The sequence below is a fragment of the Nicotiana tabacum genome, chromosome 12 (genome assembly GCF_000715075.1).
Source record: "Nicotiana tabacum cultivar K326 chromosome 12, ASM71507v2, whole genome shotgun sequence".
Lineage (NCBI taxonomy): Eukaryota > Viridiplantae > Streptophyta > Magnoliopsida > Solanales > Solanaceae > Nicotiana > Nicotiana tabacum.
The window spans coordinates 114,090,140-114,113,893 of NC_134091.1; the positions used below are offsets into that span (position 1 = coordinate 114,090,140).

At 34.9% G+C, this 23,754-nt stretch overlaps 1 protein-coding gene and 1 long non-coding RNA gene across 4 annotated transcripts; one reads left to right on the forward strand and one right to left on the reverse strand.

The window, feature by feature from the left end:
• The first annotated feature begins 28 nt into the window (after nucleotides 1-28).
• LOC107818212 (uncharacterized) lies at nucleotides 29-20,216 on the forward strand. 2 transcript variants are annotated; one of them, XR_012697456.1, is made up of 4 exons: nucleotides 29-194; nucleotides 2,881-2,943; nucleotides 19,220-19,457; nucleotides 19,539-20,216. It is a non-coding gene; the product is annotated as an uncharacterized LOC107818212 (long non-coding RNA). The 2 variants fall into 2 exon arrangements; XR_012697455.1 differs by having other exon boundaries at nucleotides 35-194; nucleotides 19,220-20,216.
• Nucleotides 14,838-23,030, reverse strand: LOC107818214 (uncharacterized). Of its 2 annotated transcripts, none has more exons than XM_016644166.2 (3): nucleotides 22,772-23,030; nucleotides 22,409-22,532; nucleotides 14,838-16,286 (listed from the first exon to the last, which is right to left on the reverse strand). In XM_016644166.2, the coding sequence occupies exons 1-3, from the start codon at nucleotides 22,913-22,915 to the stop codon at nucleotides 16,111-16,113; spliced, it is 444 nt and encodes a 147-aa protein (XP_016499652.1). In that variant the 5' UTR covers nucleotides 22,916-23,030; the 3' UTR covers nucleotides 14,838-16,110. The 2 variants fall into 2 exon arrangements, with proteins under 2 accessions (XP_016499652.1, XP_016499654.1); XM_016644168.2 differs by having other exon boundaries at nucleotides 14,838-17,961; nucleotides 22,772-23,027.
• Nucleotides 23,031-23,754: the final 724 nt, after the last annotated feature.

The window sequence follows — 23,754 nt, forward strand, 5'->3', positions numbered from 1 at the left end:
CTCTTGCTCTCCAAGTCTTTTTAATACTACTACATCTTCCTCCATTGACTTTGTCTCTGTGCGAAGACTTGTAACGATTCTCATCTATCTCTTAAGAAACCCTTTCATGCTTGGTTTGAACAAATAGCAGTTCCTTTGATATAAAGTTCACTTCAATTATTTCCTGCTTCCAGTCTCCCTTGCATACTTTTAAGGTAAAGATATGTAATTCTGCTCTCTTTTATGAAGACTCATCTCTTGTTCATTCTTTTAGTTCTGCATTAATTAATTCTGTACTACTTTACATGATTTTGAGTACTTATTTGTTTGTGCTCGTAGCTTAGCTCTTAGCTCTTAACTCTTCCCTTTTTATATTTAACTTGTTTTCTAAAGACACAACGAACTGAGATTGTTCTGGACTTTCTCAAACTCAAGTCGGACACATAGTCCGCTGCTATCGTGAGCATCGATGTCTAGAATTTTCATTGTAAGGAAGAAATACAGAGGGGGCACTTGCTAATGAGACCAATTAGATATAGAAGAGTTCACAGTAGGGGGAAGAAGGCACGGGCTAATTAAGAAACTCAATTTATGTGACATAGTTTAATTAGGCGCCTAGTTAAGGAAAGAAAGAAATATGTTAAACATGCAATAATATTGCGTGATTATAACACTATTAGAATTTATGATTTTAAACACATTATAATATTTGTGTGGCAATACAAAACTTATATTGGTAGTTAAAAAAATTATGAAGTTACATATAAGGTGTCAGATACTTTTAATGATGTGAGATCTTTTGGAAAAATCGTGCGACTTGACCTAAAATTAACAATATTACGTCATGTTAAGAGTATCTTTAGGCTAGTTGAGCCCAATAACCGGTATGAGAGCCTATAGTTCGACAGGACGAGTATGGTGATAATAGAGTGTTAGCGAGAGGTTGGATTACTTTCCTTTACAAGCTTAGAGGCGCACACAAACAAACAAGCTAGTTGCAAGCTTCAATTGCCATAGATACTCTAACGATACGGAGGGTAAACAATCAATCTGAAAAATTGACTTGTGGATTGTGATAACGCCAACGTGAAACTTAGTTTGAGGGAAAGACCTGCAGATCGTGATGAATGCAAACTTAGTTCGAGGGCGAAATTGTTAAGTAAAATAAAGTTGGGAAGTTACATATAAAGTGCTGTATATTCTTAATGGTATGAAGTCTTTTGAAAAATCATACGTACTTAGCTTAAAACGGACAATATTATATCATGTTAAAAGTATTTTTAGAATTATTGAGCCCAACAAAACCTAAGAGATAATATTTGAAACAGACTGATATATGCTACCAAGTAAACTCAGAAACAAAGGGAATACCACATCCATAATAAGTGCACACCTATTTTGGCAGATCGGAAATAATTGTTAGGGGCGTTTTGGTCTTTCATTAGGGATGTGTCTTCCAAAAGTAGGTAGGGCCTGCTGTACTAACCTGGGCCGTAGTGTGTTGACGTTTTGCCCCATTATTATAGGCAGTCGGCAGCTGTTTCACGTCGCAAGACAGTTCAATTCATACTCGGTACGCACGCGTTAATTTGAATAAAAGACGTTAATAACTTACTGACACTTGATGAGGTTATCCATAGCGATGACATGAGATCCATTCACCCTCAATGTCTTCTGGGTTTTAAACTGTCGCACAAGGTTTAATTAGTGCGGTTTATATCTCTCGTGTGGTTTGCAAGCTATTACACATTGGAGGTTTACCCAGTGCACACAGAGTGCTCACCCGAAGGGTAGAGACCAAAGGCGGATCCAAGATTTAAATCTTATGGGTTCAATTTTAAGGTTTTTAACATTGAACCCATTATATTTTTAAAGTTATGGGTTCATATATACTATTTTTTGCAATTTTAATGAATTTTTACATATAAATTTTTACTCCGCGTCGAAAGTTATGGGTTCAGTTGAACCTGTATATAGTATACTCCATCCGCCTCTGACAGAGACTGTGGCAGAAACTGTAACGGTTGCGGGTTTTCCTGGAGTTCTAAAAAAAACATAATATATATTTTTACATAAATTTTTATCACTTAACTATCGATTAATCTGCACTCACTCGGTTCTAGTTTTTATGTCTTCCTATTTTTTTAAATCAATTTAAAGAGAACGTCCTTCTATATATTTAGTAAGTTCTTAATTTCAATATTTTTAGATGTTCTTTTATAGGAATGACAGGTTTAGGATTACAAAATTCAGAAAATATATTTGTGTATTATACACTTCTTTAATTTAAATGAGATTCAAAAAATTTCTTTATATATATTTTTAAACTTTGTGGCAGTCAAACTAAGATAGAAAATGGTAGGGGAGTACTAATTATCACTTCAATTTATTTGTTAAAAGTACTGAATTAGGATGAACTAGTATAAACATATGTAGGCAAAAATTACTGAATCCGTAAGTTTAAGCCGTATAGAATCCACTACAAAGTATGCTCTCTAATGCAAATTAAGCAGTATTGCTTATTCACCATAACTAAGAGATTAAGGCCTAGTTGATTGATTAATGGTGGGAGTACATGCATTGTAATATTGTTATGTTGGGATTAGTTATATTGAAATTATTTTTTATTAACTGTTTGATTTTGTGTATTAAAAATAACATGCATTACATAATATTTTTTAAAATTATCTGTTTATAAAAATACCCTCCAAAATTTTTGGAAAGGATTTGAAAAAAGTTTTAAAAGGGTTGTTTTGTTTTTACAAGTTTTAAAAGTTCAGGATACCTCTCATGTCGGTGCACTTGCTTGAAAATGCAAAACAAAAACAACTTTCAATTCCTCTGTATACAGTGCAAAATATGGCAAAATTTATTACCGTGAATATTTTGACGACATTGCAGCTGGCGTTGCCGACATTCATGAGGTCGTTAGAAACCTGAGGTTCCCTGCATATAAGTTATGAGGTAAACAAATGTTTTTACGTCTTTAACATTACTACTTTATTAGTTATACTTTGTTACGAGAGGCGGAGCTAGTCTATTGAGTGGGGTTTCAGTTGAACCCAGTCACTTTTGCTTCAACAATATATTTGTACTAGAAAATTTATTAAATATATATAAATGTTTAATTGCGAACCCAGTAACTAAGATGAGCTATATATGCTGTGAAATTCAAAAATAGCTAGGTTTATAAGTGGTAATTGAAAAATAGCCACAGTTTCAAAAGTAATTGAAATTTAGCTATTGTTCATGTAAAGATAAATCTGAACGAAAACACTGTTCAAAATCAGGAAAATATTCCAGCATAATATACTGGAGTTCCAACATAATATGCTGGAAGTTCATACACAGATGCTCCAATCTCCAGTATATTATGTTGGAACTTTCCGTGTGCTAGAGTTCCAACATAATATCCTGAAAGTTCATACACAGGTGCAATCTCCAGTATATTATGCTGAAATTTTTCGTGTTGCAGCATAATAGTGGCTATTTTTTAATGACTTTACAAACGCTGGATATTTTTTAATTACCAATCCGAAAACTGGCTAGCCCATGCTAGTGACGAGGTCAGGTGAGACCCTACTGGAATATAATAATGGCATGATAAAATGTTTAACAATATAGTAAAATAAAATAACATTGGAAATGAATCAAGTAATGTGTCATCATTTAATTAAGCAAAATAATGGCAAATAATATCTCGCGGAAACAAAACAGAATTTCAAGTTCAAAAGTTCTGAATTAATTCAAGGAGTAATATCCAAATCACAAATTTAATTACATGAATCTGTAATGTAAATTACTGATCCACAATTTCTGATGCACACTTTCCTGCCCAATCAAAGAACCATGTAGCACCACCAACTAAAAAGCATACAGCCCATAGCTTCGAGTTCAATCGCGAACTGTCGCTAAATATAGGCGCTGCCTCAACAAACGAGAACTGCAAAATAAGGGAAAATCCAGCCGCTGCCCAAAACCAATAATTATAACCAAGACCGTTAAAGATGTTCTTCTTCTCCGGCTCTCTAGCACAGAATATGTTAAGCAATTGGCAGAGAGCAAATCCATTGAATATTATGGAATTAATCTCTTGACTACTGATGCCGTGGATGTCTTTTCCTTTGCATTTAAAGCCCACAAAGATGCCAATCTGATAAGTAACTTGAATTATTATGTTCCTCCACATTGCCTTTGTTATTAGTGGTTTACGTCGTCTAATTGCTAACATTTCATCCTCCACTCCTGAGAGCAATGATAGACCTCCAGGAAATGTAACAAGAAAGTGGAGCCAAAATAACTGAAGATTTGTTAACGGAGCATCTCCTGTAATCATAACTGAGATCAAGTTTATTGACAAACTAGCAAAAGTCAGAATGAGCTCAATTTGTATAAGTTTCCTCATATTCCCACTAATAAATCTTCCAAACCTGATCATACCTATCAGGTAATCATAACTCCAAGTATCTATATACAGGCCAAAGTCTGCCTTTTGGATTACCAAACCATCACCTATGCATTCGCCAAGCACATGAACCACTTTGCCTTTTAGCTTCAAACACTTTACAAGAAGCAACTTGTGAGTAAGGGAGGAATTTCCCATTATGCAGATTCTATCTACTTTCTCCATCCTTTCCTCATCACTGAATTGATGAAAATCCTCACCTTTAACCACCAGAGCATCGTCCGAGTCAAGGTTATTAACCAGCCCAGCTTCACAGACGACGTTTTTAAGTTCATCAACATCATCTTCTGAGACAAATATGATCTTCACCTTCTGTGAGAGTTTCAACAGCACCTTTGACAACTTCCTGATGATTCTCCTGTGCTAACCAACCAGTCTTTGTGGAACAAATAATAGTAACTGAAGACTCTGTCTCGAGGAGCAATGCTATATTAACTTTGGAATAGTCCTTGTTTGATACTATCTTCCCTTTCCAATACGCAATTGCTATTGCTACAACGTGAGATAATCCTTCTGTCATCCCCACCAGTGAAACACAAAGCAAGGTTGTCAATTTGGATTCATCTCTAACAAATTTTCTGATGGAATTTACTATCCGTCCAAATTCGACAGGTTCTTCCTTAGTTTCTGGTCTCTGTCCGTACTCATTATCTTTCTGTCGGAATTTAAAGCGCACGAACAAAACCACAAGGATTACAATATTGATGACAAGCCCAACAACATGAATCGTGGTGCGCAACTTCTCAAAACAAGCACCAAAACCGAAAGCTTTATGTGAAGTTTCAGCTATTGCCCTTCTCATTCTTTCAGTCCATTCTGCCTCATCGCCAACCGACAATGTCACAATCATCTTAGCATCACCCTTAATCACTTTGGAACCAATTAACAAAAATGGGTTCTTCTCACTGATAAACAACTTCACATCATCATCATCATTATCTCGTACCTCTAACGCTTCTCCACAATTAGAAACAAATAACCCATTTGCAGGGATTAGGTTTCCCCTTCTTAAACAGACTATATCACCATAAACAAGATCAGAGCATGGAACCGGACCCTCGATTCCTCCTCGAATAACATGGACCTCCTTTGTCTCCCTCAGTATCTTCTTTTTACGCTCCTCCTTCTTCTTCAGTAATTTTTTTGTTTCCCAATACATCCACACCAACTTAAACTTTACCAGTCCAAGTATGGATAAAAGCAGAATCAAATTGTCGAACCAACACTTCTGTATCCCTTCTTCGACAATTCCAAAGGCAAGAGAAAGTAATGCATTCAGTGCAAGCAAGCAAATAGTCCAGCCTTCGAATGCTTCACGCAAGAAGTAGAAGAACATGAATACAAGAGGTACACAAGTTTGAGGAAACTTGATCGTTTCGTCGCGCAGACGCATATCTTTAGTGTCACTAGCAATTCCATTTTCCAGGTGACTATCCAATGCTTCTTCAACTCCAGCGACTCCTCCAAAGTCATTAAGCTCATCCCAGTTCTTCTCTTGGACGATACGATTAATGTTATTCCTTTGAAGAACTTGCAGCTCAGCAAAAGTTTCATCATCCAGAGGCTCATGTGCTGCATCATCAGTAGTTGGTCCGCTTTCTATATCCTGCAAGAACAACAGAATAAGTGATCAATTACTTCACCGTTGCAGAAAAAATAAGGAAAGAAAGAGCTTGAAATCTCCATGTTAAGTACTAGTTATAATTATTGGGGGTGTCGGTGTATCTTTGAAAGCCGGCTAAACCGACCGAACCGAGTCATACCGAACCGATTATTAGATTTATTTTAATAAGATCATAGGTTTGGTATTTTGTGGCTTGAATTATTTTCTTGTATTTTTAGGAAACTCATAATTCTTATAGATTTAGGAAAACCCATTGTCCTAATAGATTTGGGAACGGAAAATCTATAGTCCTTGTCAAATCGGGAAACCTTTCTATTATAGGTTTGAGACTGCTTGGGATCTATACACAAGGGTTGTAGTTGGGGATTCTATAGATTATATTGTGCTTTTCTTCTCATTCATAGTGGAAAACTCTCTCTGCTTCTGCCCCGAGGATTAGGCTTAGCCGAACCTCGTTAAATCCTTGTATTGATTTTTCTTCTCTATTTGCTTTGTGAATAATTGTGTGCTAGTTAACCAACGATCTTCCGCAATAATTGGTATCAGAACAAAGTTCGGGTTTCTACATATAATCTAGGCTTAAGATGTCTTCATCATCTTCAACAAAGTACGAAGTAGAGAAATTTAACGGGGGTTCTAGTTTTAGTCTATGGAAGATTAGGATGAAATCGTCACCGGTGTTACAAGGGTTATGGATGGCAATTGATGAGGATTTTCCTGAAGAGATGAAAGAGACAGAGAAGCCTGACGTAAAGGATATGGCTTTGAGTGCGATCTTCATGAGCATTACAGATAGCGTTCTTCAGGAAATTGCTGAAGAAACTTCTGTAGCAACAATTTGGAAGAAGCTGGAAGATCTGTTTTCTAAGAAATCGCTCACAAATTGCCTCTACCTGAAAAAGAGGTTATACAATCTCCGTATGAACGAAGGTACACTTGTTAAAACTCACCTTGATGAGTTTAATTCAATTATAATGGACCTGAAGAACGTAGATATCAAAATTGAGAGTGAGGATCGGGCCTTGATTGTGTTATGTTCTTTACCACCAACTTATGATACTTTTGCCGATAAGCTGCTATATGGGAAAGACAACATTTCACTGGAAGATATTAGTAATGCACTAAAATCTAAAGAGTTGAAAAAGAGCTTTTCGGACAGCAAAATTAAGGACGAGGGTCTTGTGATTAGAGGAAGAACACAACAAAAGGACTTTAACAGAAAAAAGTCAATCTCTAGATTGAAGTCTAGAGCTAGGAAGCAGAATTGTTATGAGTGCGGGGAGCAAGGTCACTACAAGAGAGAGTGTCCAGAGCTGAAAGAGAAAAGAGGAAAGCGGAAAATAGATAATTCGGCAAATATTGTTGACACTGACAATAATTCTGACAATAGTGACTATGTAGGGGAAGTCTTCTTGGGTTCTTGATTCTGGTGCTACTTTCCAAATGTGTCCACACAAGAATTAGTTTGCAACTTACAAGAAAATGAGTGGGACAGTCTACATGAGAGATGATAATCCATTACCATTTTAGGGGATTGGTAACATTAAATTGAGAATGTTCGATGGAATTATAAGAAATATTGAGTATTGGCATATTCCTCGGATAAAGAGAAATTTGATTTCTTTTTCGACTTTGGATAATCAAGGGTATAAATTTCACTCCGAGAATGGAATACTTAAAGTGTGTAAAGGCTCCATGGTACTCATAAAGGTTAAACTGCATTCTAAATTGTATCATCTTCAGGCCAGTATAGTTGAAGGGGAAGTTGTTGTAACTTCTGGGAAAAGTGATATGAATCGGTCTCTCAGTTATGACACTTGCGACTTGGTCATATGAGTGATAAGGGATTGTCTTTGTTGAGTAAGCAGAGTTTGCTGAATGGGTACAAAAATCAAGTTTTTAATTTTTGTGAGCATTGTGTGTTTGGTAAACAGATCAGCAAGAAGTCCGAGCACAAGATACGAGAAAAATTAGATTATATACATTCAGACTTGTGGGGTTCAAAGAGAGTTCCCTACAAGAGTTGTGCCAGGTATTTTATGACTTTGATTGATGATTACTCAAGAATTGTGTGGGTGTATTTTCTAAAAACAAAAGATGAGGCATTTTCGATATTTTTTAAATGGAAGACGATGGTTGAGAGGCAGACGGAAAGAAACGTTAAGCGTCTTCAAACTGACAATGGGTTGGAATTTTGCAATTCTGAGTTTGATAATTTCTGCAGCAAAGAGGGCATAGTGAGACACCGCACTTGTATCGGAACACCACAACAAAATAGTATTGTAGAACGTATGAACATAACGCTTTGTGATAAGGCACGGAGCATGCTTACACACTCATGTGTTAGCAAGGTTCTTTGGGCTGAAGCAATCAATACAGCTTGTTATTTGGTCAACAGATCTCCACCCACAGCTATTGAGTTCAAAACTCCTTTTGAGGCATGGTCCGGTTCGTCTGCTGATTATTCAAATTTAAGGATATTTGGTTGTCCTGCTTATGCTCATGTGAGGGATGGAAAACTTGAGCCGAGGCCAAAGAAGTGCATAATTCTAGGGTATGCGACTGGAGTGAAAGGTTATAGGCTATGGTGTACATATCAAAAGACTCCAAGTCTAATTATCAGTAGGGATGTAATATTCAATGAATCTGCCTCATTGGACAGCTAGAGGGAGAAGGCAATAGCAGAAATATATGGTGGTGTCATTGACCGCATAGAGCTAGAAATTGAATCTCCACTAGCTTAGTGCAGTAAATATTGATCAAGATGATAATGTTGATATACCTGCGTAACAACAACCATATAGCATTGCAACAGGCAGAGAGAAAAGAGTGATCAACCGACTGCAAAGGCTTGCAAACGTAGTTGATGGGAATCTTCTTGGATATACAAATCCTGTGGGATTTGCTTTGGCAGTTGCACAGACCGTTGATGCGTTTGAGTGTTATAGCTATCCAGAAGCTATTAAGAGTATAGAACCAAATCAACGGATTATTGCTATGGCTAAAGAGATTGAGTCTCTTAACAAGTTTAGGCGTTGCCTAGATTTGGTTGATGTGTACGACAATGGGTAGAGCCCTCGTGAGGGCTAAGGGCAAGGTAGAGAGACGTTGTTCCTATTAATGAAGAGAATTCAAGCCAAGGGGAAGATTTGTTATTTTGTGGCTTGAATTATTTTCTTGTATTTTTAGGAAACCCATAATCCCTATAGGTTTAGGAAAACTCATTATCATAATAGATTTGGGAAAGGAAAACCTATAGTCCTCGTCAAATTGGGAAACCTTTCTCTTATAGGTTTGTGATTATTTGGGATGTATATATATGGGTTATAGTTGGGGATTCTATAGATTGTATTGTACTTTTCTTCTCATTCATAGTGTAAAACTCTCTCTGCTTCTGCCCCGAGGATTGGCTTAGCCGAACCTCGTTAAACCCTTGTGTTGATTTTTTTTCTCTATTTACTTTGTGTGTGATTGTGTGCTAGTTAACTCACGATCTTCTGCAACAGTTTTTATATAAATATATAATCATACCGATAACTACGATAAGTTTTTAATTTTACAAAAATAAACCAAAAAAATATCGAACCGTACCGAATAATTTTATATATAAAAATATATTTTATATATTAAGTTTTAAAATAACATAAATTAATTTTTTTTCTTGGCCTTTGGGATTATGAAAACGTTTATCGCCAACAAGTAATTAAAACCCAAAGTCTCAACTCTCAATGCTAGTCCTATTAAATCTAGATAAGTTAGCAAGCATCTTGAATAGCATGCCCTAGGTATTCGAGCGATCTTGAGTGGCAAACCATATGAAATAAATATTTTCCTTTCGTATAATTTAGATTTTTCTTATTGGATACTTAATGTTCTAATAAACTCTATTCTTGAGTCCACTTTTGATTAATATACTCGTTTGATATGTATTTCTTTTGTCTTTGCTTAATTTCTTTTACATAGAATAGTAGGATGAATTTCTATTCTGGCTATCTTTCATATTCTCTTGATTCATCGTCTTTTAAACTGGAAAAATGTCTAGAGAGTTTTGCCGAAGTCCTAGTAAGTACGTATTTTATCGTATTCTAACTTCTATTAGCGACTCTTACATGACATTTTAAATAAATTATCGAAAATTAACCGAACAAAATAGATACCGAAGAGAAACTAAGGTGATCGAGACAGTTTCAATAAGTATAATTTTGGTTATATAAAATTGAATAACCGAAAAATTGGTATAGTATAAATTTTATAAAATAATAGGCCGGACCAAACCATTAACACCCCTAGTTATAATTAAGTACTCTACGTGTTTGAATATGTTCTCCTAGTTTGACTCAACACGAATTTTAAGAAAGAAAAAAAATATATATATAGTCATAAATATTTGTGTGACCGTGCGACTTTTGGAACTTGCAGGGTAAAATATTTCATAATATTGTATGTTATTACAAAAACTTTTCATTAAGTGTAGAAAAATATGACGTTAAAGTTAAATTATTTTTAAATTAAGAAAGAGATTATTATTTTTTAAATGCACTAATAAGAAAATAATGCCAAACAAAATGAAATGATTGGAGTACTTTTTATCTCTTCTATGATGGGATTTACAAACCCATGTGAATAAAATCTAAATGTGAACCCAAACTCATTGTAGCCAATCAAATCTAGCATAACAATATTTGGTTGGTAAATATTTTTAAAGATGAAGAAAAATAAAACTGTCGTATCTGAATTCTCTTATACTTGCGATGTTATCAGTGTTATAAAAAAGAGACCGTTTTTCATCCCTATAAATAGGGGCTTCTTCTTCATTTGTGCAACTTGAGTGCTTATTATATCTCAATCCATTATATAGTTGTATTGTTTTGTTCCTCTAGGATCATGATTTTTCTCATAGTTTATAAGTGCATCACGTAAAAATATCGGTGTCATTATTTCTCCATTTTATCCCCAAAGTTTGACAGTGAATATTTTTGTGTGGGTATTCTGCTAACCCCAACAACTAATATCAGAGCATAAACACTATATTATGATAGAAAAGACTGTATTAGTGCAGTTACTTTTGGTAGTTACTATTCATAGTCATAATTCATAATTATTATACACGGTCATTATTCACATAATTGTTTTATGAAGAAAAAATAATGTAAGAAGAATGGAAGGTTAAGATTGACAAGCTTAATGGCAAAGATTTTGAATTCTAAAAAATGCAGATAGAGGATTATATGTATTAGAAAGGTTATAATTACCAACGACCAAGATAAAACCAGAGAATACAGCCAAAGCAAATGGATCTATTAAATTGTCAAGCTCTATGATTCGTTTGATGCTGACACGAAATATGGTATTTAATATTATTAACGAGAAGACCATCGCAAGCCTAATAAAAGTTTTATCAAATATGTACAATAAGCCATATGCTTTAAATAGAGTTTATTTGATATGGATATGTCGATTGTTCAAATTGAAGATGGCTGAAGGTAAGTTTAATGTAATTTTAACTCGGTTGAGTTCTGTTAATTAACATAGCATTTGATTATGAAGTCAGGGAGGTAGATAACATATCAATGAGTTTAACGTAATCTTAACTCGATTAAGTTCTCTGAATTAACATAGCATTCATTGACGAAGTCAGGGGCTGATACAACTATCATGTTCACCGATCAGTTAGTTTGCAACAGCAAATATAGTTAGCAGTTCATCGGGATATATCAAATTCAAGTTAGAAAAAGTTATTTGATTCTGAGAAAAGATATTCGCCAAAGAGAATCAAGTGATTCCCGATTTTCTTTGAGAAGCGAGGAGAGAAAGAAGCAGTCAAAGAAGACAAAGCATGTTTGTGGAAGATAAAAGTCAAGAAGAAAAGAGAAATCTAGGAATCAAAAAGACATAACTTATTGAAATTGTGATAAAAAACACCACTACAGCAGTCAGTGTAGAGAACCAAAAAGGAAAAGGAACGATCAACTCAAGGATGATAAGTCAGCAAATGTAATTACTGAACAGATTGGTGATGCGCTAATTTGATGTGCAAATAGTCTCATCGAATCTTGAATTCTAGACTCAGGTGCCTCTTTTCACTCTACCACATGCAAAGAATTATTGCTCAACTATATTACTGAAAAATTCAAGAAGGTTTATCTAGAAGATGGTGAACCTTTTTTTGGATATTGTGGTGGAAGGTGAAGTTCATGAAAAAACTACACAAGGAACGCTATGAAAACTGCAACATATCCAACATATTTCTAGCCTCAAGAAAAATTTTGATATACATAAGGCAGATTGACAATGAAGGATATAAAATATTATTTGATAATGGATTCGTGGAAGATAACCAAATGAAATTCAGCTGTGAGATGAGGGATCCAAGAAATGAATATCATATGCAACTAGAATACAAAGAGATACTATAGCAACGATTGACCATTATCGTGACTCAACATTGTGGCATAGGAGACTCAGGCACACATGAGTGAGAAGGAAATAAAGCTACTAGTATCCAAAGAAAAATTATCAATTCTCAAGCATGTTGAATTAGGTTTTTATGAAGATTGTGTGAAACAAAAGAGAGTTAATTTTTCAAAGGCAGTAAGGACACCAAAAAAAGAAAAGCTAAAACTAGTACATATGACCGTATGGGGACCAACTTTTGTATCTTCTATTGGAGGTTCACACTATTATGTTACCTTCATTGATAATTTTATGGAAAGGTATATAGTTTATTTTCTAAAAAATAAATTTGATATGTTTGTTATCGTTAAAATGTGGGAAGTTGAAGTTGAAAATCATATGAGCCTGAAGATAAAATGTCCATAGTCTGACAATGAGGAGAGCATAATAGTCAAGAGTTCAAAGTAGTTTGCTCTGAGAATAGGATCAGAATGATTAAGATAGTTCATAGAACACTATACCAAAATGGTGTAGCTGAGAGGATGCAGAATCCGGAATAAACAAGCCAAAAGTATGAGAATACATTCTAGATTGCTGAAATATTTTTAAGCTAAAGTTGTTCACATGGAATCTTACTTTCTAAATAAGGGACCCTCAAAACTACTACATTTTGACATTCCTAAGGAGGTATAGAACTATAGATAGGAAAGCAGCTAAATCCTCAAATCTGAAAATCTTTAGTTGTGTTGCTTATGTACGTGTAAATTCTAATGACAGAAATAAGATTGATTCCAAGCCAAAAAATATTTTTTTATTAGCTATGATGATGATAATTTGGTTATTGATTTTGGAATGATCAGAACAGAAAGATCATAAGATACAGGGACGTCACCTTCAATGAAAATATGATATACAAAGATAGATTTGGAGTTGAACCAGCTAGCACCAGTAGATAAACATTTGAAATAGTTGAATTGAAAAAAATCTCCAAAAATAAAGTAGCTAGATGGAGTGACACTGATTCTAAAATTGGAGATGCAGAACCAAAAGCCCAATCTCGGACCAGAACCAGAACCAGAATCAGATTTGGAGCCAAAATTAAAACTAAATTCGGGATCTATTACTTTTGAGCCTATATTAAGGAGATCTCAAAGAATTTTAATGCACTAGGTAGGTACACTGCCTCTCCATTAATTACTTATGACTGATGCTGGAGAACCATCATTTTGATGAACAATGTAATAGATAAACTTTGATAAGTGGAAGATGGCCATGAAATAAAAGATAAATAATCTTTAAAAGAATAAAACAAGAATACTCATGGAGTTACCAAATGGAAAGAAGGTGTTGCAGAATAAATGGATGTACATGGTCAAAGAAGAGCATAGTGTTAAATTAATACTACTAAAAACGTATTTTTTTCGTCCAAAACAATCGACCGAAAAACTAATCGGTCGTACCAACCAAAATATGGGCCATAGTCGGTCGCATTTTTTAAAATAATTTTTTCCCCATTTTTTAAAATAAAATCGATCGAATTTGATCATTATTTTGTGTCAAAATGCGGGAAATTATTTGTTCCAGCCGATTCGGTCAGTAATGCATACAGAAAAATTTCTTATTCAAGAAATCGACCATGATTTTTATTTAAAATAAATTAAAATTAATATTTTTAATATTATCGCCGGTCGATAATTGTTTTTTTAATATTATCGCCGGTCGATTATTTTCACGTAAAAATATAATTAAGGAGTATAAATAAAAAAATATATATAAGTCATAAACCAACAAGCACCAATGCCTTAATGGAAGAATAGTATCCTGCCATAGTATTGACTACGGAATGATCCTCACATGGTGCATTTTTTAATTACATAATTTAAAAAATCAACATACTTCAGTTGGTATTTTCGATCGATTTTTATTTTTTTTGGTCCGAGTATGAAATTCAGTTGACCGACCAAAATTGATCGATTTTACTGACCGAAGTAAGTCGGTTTTTGATAACAGTAATTTTTTGACTCGTTCGATTCGGTCGGTAATCGTTCAAAGCCGACCGAATCGGTCCATTTTTTCAGACGGAAAAGTACAATTTGTTTAGTAGTGTAACTACTATCAAGTTGATGCTAAATATCATAGCTGCAGAAAATTTACATTTGGAGCATCTAGATGTTAATATTGTATTCTTGCATGTTGACCTTGAGAAAGATATCTACATGAAGTAATCCGAAGGTTTTCGAGTTCATGATAAACAAAATCTTGTGTGCAAGTTAAAAAAAGCGTGTTAAGTTTGGAATAAGTTCCCCAACAGTGGTATAAGAAATTTGATGGATTCATATACAATAATGAGATCATGAGACGTGAGATGAACCATTGTTGTTCTATCAAAAACCTTGATGAATCTTATATCATTTTATTGTTATGGTATACAAATTGCAGGCTTTAGCATAGATGATATCAACTAGAGTTAAGCAACAGTTGGTGGATGAGATTGAAATAAAAGACTTAGGACCAGATAAGCAAATACTTGGGATGAGAATTTGCAGAAACATGTGTCTATCTCAAGAAAAATACATACACAAGGTACTAGATATGTTTAGTCTTCATAATACAAGGACCAGAAATACTCTATTAGGAAGCCGCCTTACTATGTTGAAGAACCAATCACTAAAGAAAGGAAGTACGTTCCCAAAGTTCCATATGCTTCACCAATAGAAAGTTTGATGTATATAACTATTTTCAAATGTGCAAAAAAATAAAAAGATCATGTCTAAATTCTCTTATACTTGATATTATCAATGGCATCAAGAAGAGATTCTTCATCCGCTTCACAGAAGAAAAAAAAACACATATGTGAGAGAAACATCGAGTGTTTGAGCAGTTATACATATAGTGAGGATATTTTTAAAGAGAGTTTTTTCTTTTGAGTGCGTTAACCTAAAATATATTATACAAGTCGTGATTATTGTATCTCAACTCATTATAGTGATATTGTTTTGCTCCTCTCGGGTCGTGTTTTTTAGTTTATAAGGGTTTCCACCGATTTCATTGTTCTTCCTTCTATACTCAAAGTTTGACGGTGAATATTTCTGTGTGGATATTCGCTGATCCCAACACTGTAATTAGATCTGTAATGTAGACATCATGAATGATGATCATAGTGGCCTCAAAGATTCAATTACGTTGAGAGGCAACCAATTAAAACATGGGTTTTAATGACACATTCGAATAGAATTACAAAATTCATAACACTTTCCTTTTCTCTTTATTTATCTCTCCTTGAGTATTTAGTTGAGACCCTAGTTTCAGATATCAAACTCGCTTTTACGTGGTGTATTAATTAAGGCCATAGGATGAATTGGACTAGAGGTGTCACTTTCTCTAGACATTAAGGATGTTTTGGTTAATTAAGTACAACATTTTAGGGATTTAGTTAAACTTATGAGTATCCGTTAAGGATGTTATGAGTTAAAAACTCATGTAGCTTCTTAGTTAGGGTATTAGAAGTAGTTGATTGAAGGAAGAATTAGCTTAGTTGAGATAGTAGTTGTTTTCGCATGTAAATGATAGCTGGAAACTATGAGGATAAGTTAGTTGAAGGAGGAGGAGAAAAAGAGACCTGGCCTATGGTAGAAGTTTTCAACCATGCTTATATATCATCTATGCACCAATCTGTGGGAATGAGGAAATAGCAACTTGCCTGGACATAATCGCTCGCGGGAGGAGATGCAGATGGTCTTGCAGCTATTTTGGCCATGGCAATGAAACGAACAAGTACAAGGATTCTAAGCCAAGACTGTCTTGAATTTTTAACTTCATCATCTTCTGCAATGATCAATTCACTTCATCAACAACTTATCAAGTAGTGACGATCAAATTTTTATAGATATTTAGTGAGACATTTTAGCACACATACAAAATTTAAACAAAAACTATTGATTCTCGTGAACCCATAGCTTGTATTCTAGATCCACCACTGGTCGTTTGCCATAGCTTGTGTCCTAAACTTGCACTGTTTCTTGATTTACTTGTCACTGAAGTGCTTCCTATATAACAACTTTAATTAATTATGTTATGTTACGTTATTTTTCTTCCTCAGCATGCATGCACTTAATAGTCAGCCGCTTTTTGTAATATTCTAACCCTACCTAAACTCGTATTATCATCAGTAAATGCTTCTGATCGTCTTTTCTTTTTAAGATATGCGGCTACATATAGAAATACCAATCATAAAATCAAGGACATGTTCTACATGGTGAAAGCAGAGGCTGATATAGCTCTACAATTACATAAATATATGTGTACAAAATTTATAACAATTAGTAGATCAATGAACCCGTAATAATAAATAGTATATAAAATAGTTTAATACTAAGAACATTAAAAATTAAACCCATAAAGCTTAAATATTACATCTACTCTATGTGGAAGCCCAACTAGGGCTCGTTGTTTCCTAGAAAAATAACAGAAGATGTTGTGAACATGGATAAGTTAGATAATGCTTATGGGCCAATTATTTGGACAAAGGTTGGCCAAGCTATTGGGCCCGGGGCTAAACCGCGATATGGCCAAAGAATTAAACAGCCCAACTGTACATTTACTTGGGATCCAGGTTGAGTAGAAAAGTACGTGACAAAGAGAATAAAAGGGTGTCATCGGCAGTTTTGGAAAGGAGGCGAATTATGCCAACTGCTTAGGCAAAGTCTATGTTTTCTCACTTCCAATTATCTCTATACTCTACTATGTTTGTTCTTAGCAATTTCCTTTCAGTGTTTAGTTTACCTTTGTAATTCCAATTTTTATCATAGTGAAATATACTCTTTAATCTGTTGGGCGTGGAATTGTATATGTTTAGTGTTGGGTTCGTTACATTGGTGCTTTCATCCATCGGACTCCAACATCGGAAGTGTTTCTGCCTAGATTCAGTGGCGACAGCAACCCAGAGCGCTGGAATTTTTTAGCCGAGTTATACTTCACATACCTTGGCTTCTCCGAGAAGGATTGGCTGCCTCTTCCTTCCTTCTATCTAGAAGGCGATGCCCTCACATGGTTCGATTGGTTATTTCGCAACAACCAATTCTATGATTGGAATCATTTTAAGGAGAAGTTTCTTCTGCATTTTCATAAACAGACCTTTACTGATCTGCTATGTATTTCAAATTTGTATGGGCTTGAATCTACTTTTGAACCAGCCAACAAGACAGAGCAAGCATTTGATGTACTCTCTACTAGAGTTTCCCCTAATACAATTGCTGATAGTTCTTCGGTTACAACAATGGATTCCAAAATTCATCCTCCTTCCTTATTAGATTCATTGACAAACCTTCAAATCCCTGAAATACATGATCCCACCTCTAGTTTACCTGGTGGAAACAAGTGCGCACCAGCGGAAGACACAGTGCTCGATGAAATTCTTAGAGCGATGAACCTAATTTGCCTTTCCATTTTGCAAGCGATGAAGCACTCCTCGTTTCTCTTGTCGGACGAGATTGTCTCATGCCTAAAAAAGTAAAAAGATTGAACAATCTGCTTTTACAAAAATTTTGTCTATAAACTATGCGGGATTTTTCGAGGCAACTGAGATAAACTTTGATTCAAATACTAGCAAATCAGAGGAGGACCAGCAAGTCTACGCGATGGTGGAGAAAAATTCAAGCAACGCTGTAGTTCAGTTATTTGACAAATTTGCTCATAGGAAAGGAACTGATTTTTTGGATGATATACCATCGTGGATATCCATTGAAGAAACTGCTGACATTTTAGAAAGTGACGCGGATAAAATGTTTGATAAAATTATTCAGAGAAAAGAAAATGGTACGACACTTATGAGGGAGGTTGTTAGCCACACCAATCAGGTGCTCTCTCAACAAACCAGTATGACTGGTCTAGTGAGTGTTATATCTAATGCAAAAATTCAAATTCTTGTCATTGAATTTGATATGGGATATGGTTTCTAGAATCAATTACTTACTGAACATCCTAAAATACTTTGCCTTCGACATGATGCATTTGACTTACATTTTCTGTTTGATCCTGGCTCTGGTGCTATTCTTTTAATCAGTGCGAAGTCACCTCAGGGGAGGTTAGAGGACCTTTTTACACCCTCAAATCCAAGTAGGCAACATTTGACAAAACAAAAGGGAGTTTTTAAATATATGTTGTGATTCCAACATGATATCATTGTCCATATAGCTAATTTGTTTGACATTGGGTAGCGACCTAAGGGTAATAAGTTCTCTCTAGCTTTCTTTGTGATTATTCCGATTGATAAGTGTGTGTATGTCAAAGTTAGTTGGTTGGATATTGGGAGAGAGATATTCGATGACATGATTGACGAGAACATACTCACTGTGCTCGAGTCTTTTGTACCACCAACTACTGTCTATAGTAGTTTTCATGTGATACTTCTTGGATCTGTTAAGTCTGTCCAGTCTAATAAGCTAGCGCTTGCACTTATTCATGATGTTGTGAATCCCTCAACTAGAAGGGGAGCTATCAAACGCTTGTATTTTGCTTATGTTAATGCTTCAAATGAGCAGATCTGTAGTGACGCCACTCTTACGTTTGGAGATGATGTGATTCTTGTTGTATTTGTGTCCAGTGCTAGAATTTTTGAACTGATTTGTGGTTCCTCCTACGATGGAAAGTCAGCCCAACATATTATAATTGCTTGGATACACCATAATGGGTTAAAGTTTGAAAAGCCCCTTGATTGTTTACTGCCTTTTGACCTTGGGAACCCATATTTTGGCTAGCAGGGTAGAGCCAAATTTACACCTAAGGCTCCAAAGATCATCACAACCACTTCGAATATGCTACAAGGACGCAATCTAAAAAAATGGATGACTTTGGCATTAGGACCCCAGGTCAGTAACAAGATTGTGTTAGTAAAAGAATGCAATATACTCCTTTGTTTTGTCTCACAGGTAGTTTATATTGGAGATCAGCATGTTATTGGAGTAGGTACACATTTATTCATGCCTCAAGATTTAACTGGTACACTAATAAAGAAAGTGAAAGTAGAGATGATTGTGGAACTCACTTGTAGAATAATAACTATTTTGCTATCCATTTCAGTGTTTTTGTGGCTTATGAAGTATTCAAAGGAAACACAATATATATATCTCATCATGCCCTTGTCCAAAATGAAGTCCACTATGCAGTCACTCTTGTTGTGCCAGACATGAATAGAGCTTGGTATGGTGCTCTTAATTTTGCTCAAGAGGAATTGGCATGTGATTTCCATCCAGTGCACTTCAAGCTTATTGAAGTCCACGTAACTACAACTAGTTTACCAAAACCCGTGAGTCTGAGATTTCTTAACTCGAACCTTGAGGACAAGGTTCTTATTGAGGATAGGAGTATTGTTGTGAACATGGATAAGTTAGATAATGCTTATGGGGCAATTATTCGGACAAAGGGTGGCCAAGCTATTGGGCCTGGGGCTAAACCGCGATATCGCCAAGGAATTAAACAGCCCAACTGTACATTTACTTGGGATCCAGGTTGAGTAGGGAAGTACGTGACAAAGAGAATAAAAGGGTGTCATCGGCAGTTTTGAAAAGGAGGCGAATTATGTCAACTGCTTAGGCAAAGTCTATGTTTTCCTATCCCCAATTCTCTCTATACTCCTCATCCCCAATTCTCTCTATACTCCTCATCCCCTTCTACTATGTTTGTTCTTAGCAATTTCCTTTCAGTGTTTAGTTTACCTTTGTAATTTCAGTTTTTATCATAGTGAAATACACTCTTTAATCTGTTGGGCGTGGAATTGTGTGTGTTTAGTGTTGGGTTCGTTACAGAAGAAATTCAGGAAGGGTCCTCACGTATCCTTCGCATTTCGCCCTCCTTGTTTTCCTTTTAAAAATAAAAAGGAGACACTCATTTTATCTTTATAAAATTTCGTAGATCTTCACTTAGTTTTCATTTTGAACTTTGAAAAATACCCTCTGATTTTTACTTTTTACTCCCCCATGTTTCTATCAAATTCACTACTAGAAATTCGACAAAAACCGACCAAGGTCGACCGACCAACTTTGGTCGGTCAAAGAATCGACCAAAGTTGGTCGTTTCAAATTATTATTATTATTATTTTTTTTTTTACGAAACCGACCAACTTTGGTCGGTTTTTTTTTTGGCGCAAAAATGCGGGAAACTATTTTTGAGTGCCGCGAAATTTATTTTTCGAGAAACCGACCAACTTTGGTCTGTTTTCAATTACAATAAATAAAAATTAATATTAAAAAAACCGACCAAAATTGGTCGGTTAATTCGGCCGGTCATTTTAAAAAATCGACCAACTTTGGTCGGTAACTTTATTTTTTAATAAAACCGACCAACTTTGGTCGGTTATTTTCGTGCGAAAATATAATTAAAGAGTATAAATCAAATAAAAGACAGTCTTAAAACAAAATGCACCAATGGTCTAGTGGTAGAATAGTATCCTACCACAGTACAGACCCCGTTTCGATTCCCAGATGGTGAATTTTTTGATTACATAATTAAAATACCAACCAACTTTAGTCGTTTTTTTTTTTGCAATATTTATTTGTTTGAATTTAATTGACCGACCAAAGTTGGTCGGTAATTTTCGACCAACTTTGGTCGTGATGCCTTTCCGACCTCTAAAATACCTTCCACACGTAAATGGTCGCGTTTTGAACGGTTATTGGCCATTACCGACCAAAGTTGGTTAGTTTTTACCTGATTTCTAGTAGTGAATGGTTATCCTTAAATTGAAAAATGGAAGGGTTTCCGATCTTTTATACCCTCTATATTTATATGAAGGATGATACGTACTTTTATGGTTTAACAATATCCAATTTCCTTGCAGACTTTTTTTTTCTGAAAAAATAAACAATAAAGAAAATGAAAAAGTGAAAGTTTCACGTAAACTAGCCTTAATGAGAAGTTAAAATAGTATTATGCATACGTAAAAAATTCACTTTTAAAAAAATGAAATCACATTTTTCCAGAAAAATTTCACTTTTTTTTTTTGGAATCAGTGTTTGCCATAAAAATTTCACATTTGAAACTGAATTTCGAAATTTTTCGAAAATTTGAAAAACTCCTTGTAAAAATTCAAAAACAATTCTAAATTGTATTCATGTCCAAACACAACTTTAATTTTCAAATAATATTTTCACTTAAATTTTATTTTTTCCCGAAATTTCACAATTCTTTTGTCCAAACGCCCACTCAATGAAGTATGAAGAATGAAAGAAATGAAGGCGCTTTCTTTTGAAGAAAAGAGCTATGTTTGATATGGCTGACAAGTCAAAATTGATGTGCTCTCTTAACTAAAATTATGTTTCAAGATTTTCTATTGAGAAAATAGTATGCATTTAAGCTTATATGTATTGACAGTGTAATATTTTTTTATACTATTAGTGAATTTTACACGTGATCGATAGAAGGTTAGTTATTATTATTTTTTTGCATATTATCATTCATCAGTTTAATATTTATAATAAATTTACCTGTAAATACCCAATATATAACATGATTGTATAAATATTTTTCATTTGGATATAGAAATAATCTCTACTTTTTATTCGGGTGATACGTTCTTCCCTAAAAAGAGAATGGTTTTTTCACATTTGTAAGATGGGACAACCCGTTTTAACCTAATCCATTAATCACCCAATATTTTTGACTTGCAAAATTATGTACGGTTTATATCGTGACCATTTTTCTTGATTTGTTTAAACCCTCCCCCACCCCATCCAAAAAAAAAAAAACCCGATCCAGTAACTTATTTGCCACTGTAAAAATAGTATCAGTGGCCATCTTTCGATTTTATAATTGAAAAATAGTTATTATCCTATAGTTTCAAATAATATTTGGCAAGTGAAACTCAGGAATTTGCAATTACTCGGTATATGTAATGAAATGCTATATTAATTATCGTATTTCAAGAAAATTTTCGACCAGCTTGTTGTTCTCACCTACTTCATGGTTAACAAGATGAGGCCTGGTGTTCAGTTCTTGAAGCTCCATGCCATTTTGATCAATATGTGGAGCTGGATTTGCGTCGAAAATCAAATCACTGGGACTGGCGTCTATAGTGTCCTGTTCATACAAGAGAATCAATAACGAGGAAAAAACTGACAAGAGGGTTTAGTACGTTAGATACTTGACTTCTACTCGGTAGGTCAAAAAGTAGTTTCAGTCTTACAGGCCAGGGCGGATCCGGCAGATTAAAATATGAGCAAGAACTGTAGATCTGTACGTAGTACAAACGATCCGGCAGATTAAAATTGCCAGAGAAAATGACACGCGCGAGTATGAGTTATAATAGCATAGATTACCTCCGACGACTGAGTTCGTCCGGCGGCAAGTAGTATTCCGGTTGCATGGATAAACAAACGCCACTTTAGCCGCCATTTTGATGTCGGAATTGCAGAAACGTCGCCGCCCATCAACAGCCTTACGTCGCAGTTGGAGCTTTCCATATCTTTCCTTATCCTTCAACATGTAATCGAATCGGAATTGGTAAGCTATGCTATATATAATGGTCATGAATTACATTAGACATCCCTGTAATATGTGTGTCTGCACCAAAAAAATATATACTCCTATGTATGTGCGTCTACATTACGCTAACACAAAACGCGTTAGTCTTATCGTTTTCTTGCTATGGCGCCTCTGCCCTCTTTTGCCACTTCAACCGTCTTTCATCATCCTCCCAGCGTCATTCTAAACAACATGTGTTGCTAATAATTTTTTTTTTTTTTTTTTTTTGTGTGTGTGTGTGTTTGCTAATGTTTTATTAACCTATCTATGCTATTTTATGTAATATTTTACTTTACTATTACTTTACTACACTACATAAAGTGGAGGTTTAACTGCCTCCGGTTAAAAAGAGCTTTTCACTCTACACAAAAATTATCTTATTACTACGGTTATTTTTGGGTTCTAAACCGCCATAATCTGTATTTACGGCGGCTTTGGAAAATGTATTACGACGGTTTTACCACCGCCGTAATCAGGGGCGGATCTATCTTATAAGGTAGGGGAGTCACGTCACCCGCTCACTTTGCTAAAATTCTTACTATATACATAATATCTCTGTGAAGAAACGTATATATGGATAGAGTGGCACCCATTAATGCAAGTTCGATTCCCTGTTGGAGCAGCTCCTTTGATTTTTCTTTTTTTCTACTTATTAAGATTTCTTTTATTTTTCAGTTGAGCCCTAGGGCCTCACCTCTTTTCCTTCTTTTTCGGTTCTTTCCCTCCTTTTCTTTCTTTTATTACTTGCTAAGTCTATCTTCTTCATTTTTTTAACTTT

What these genes read in the sequence shown, in the direction of transcription:
- LOC107818214 (XM_016644166.2), bottom strand. Translation starts at nt 22,915, where the DNA reads ATGGAAAGCTCCAACTGCGACGTAAGGCTGTTGATGGGCGGCGACGTT. An exon ending in GACGAACTCAGTCGTCGGAG is followed by an intron (nt 22,533 to 22,771) that starts GTAATCTATGCT and finishes TTGTATGAACAG; the next exon opens with GACACTATAGACGCCAGTCC. An exon ending in TCTTGTTAACCATGAAGTAG is followed by an intron (nt 16,287 to 22,408) that starts GTGAGAACAACA and finishes TGATCATTGCAG; the next exon opens with AAGATGATGAAGTTAAAAAT.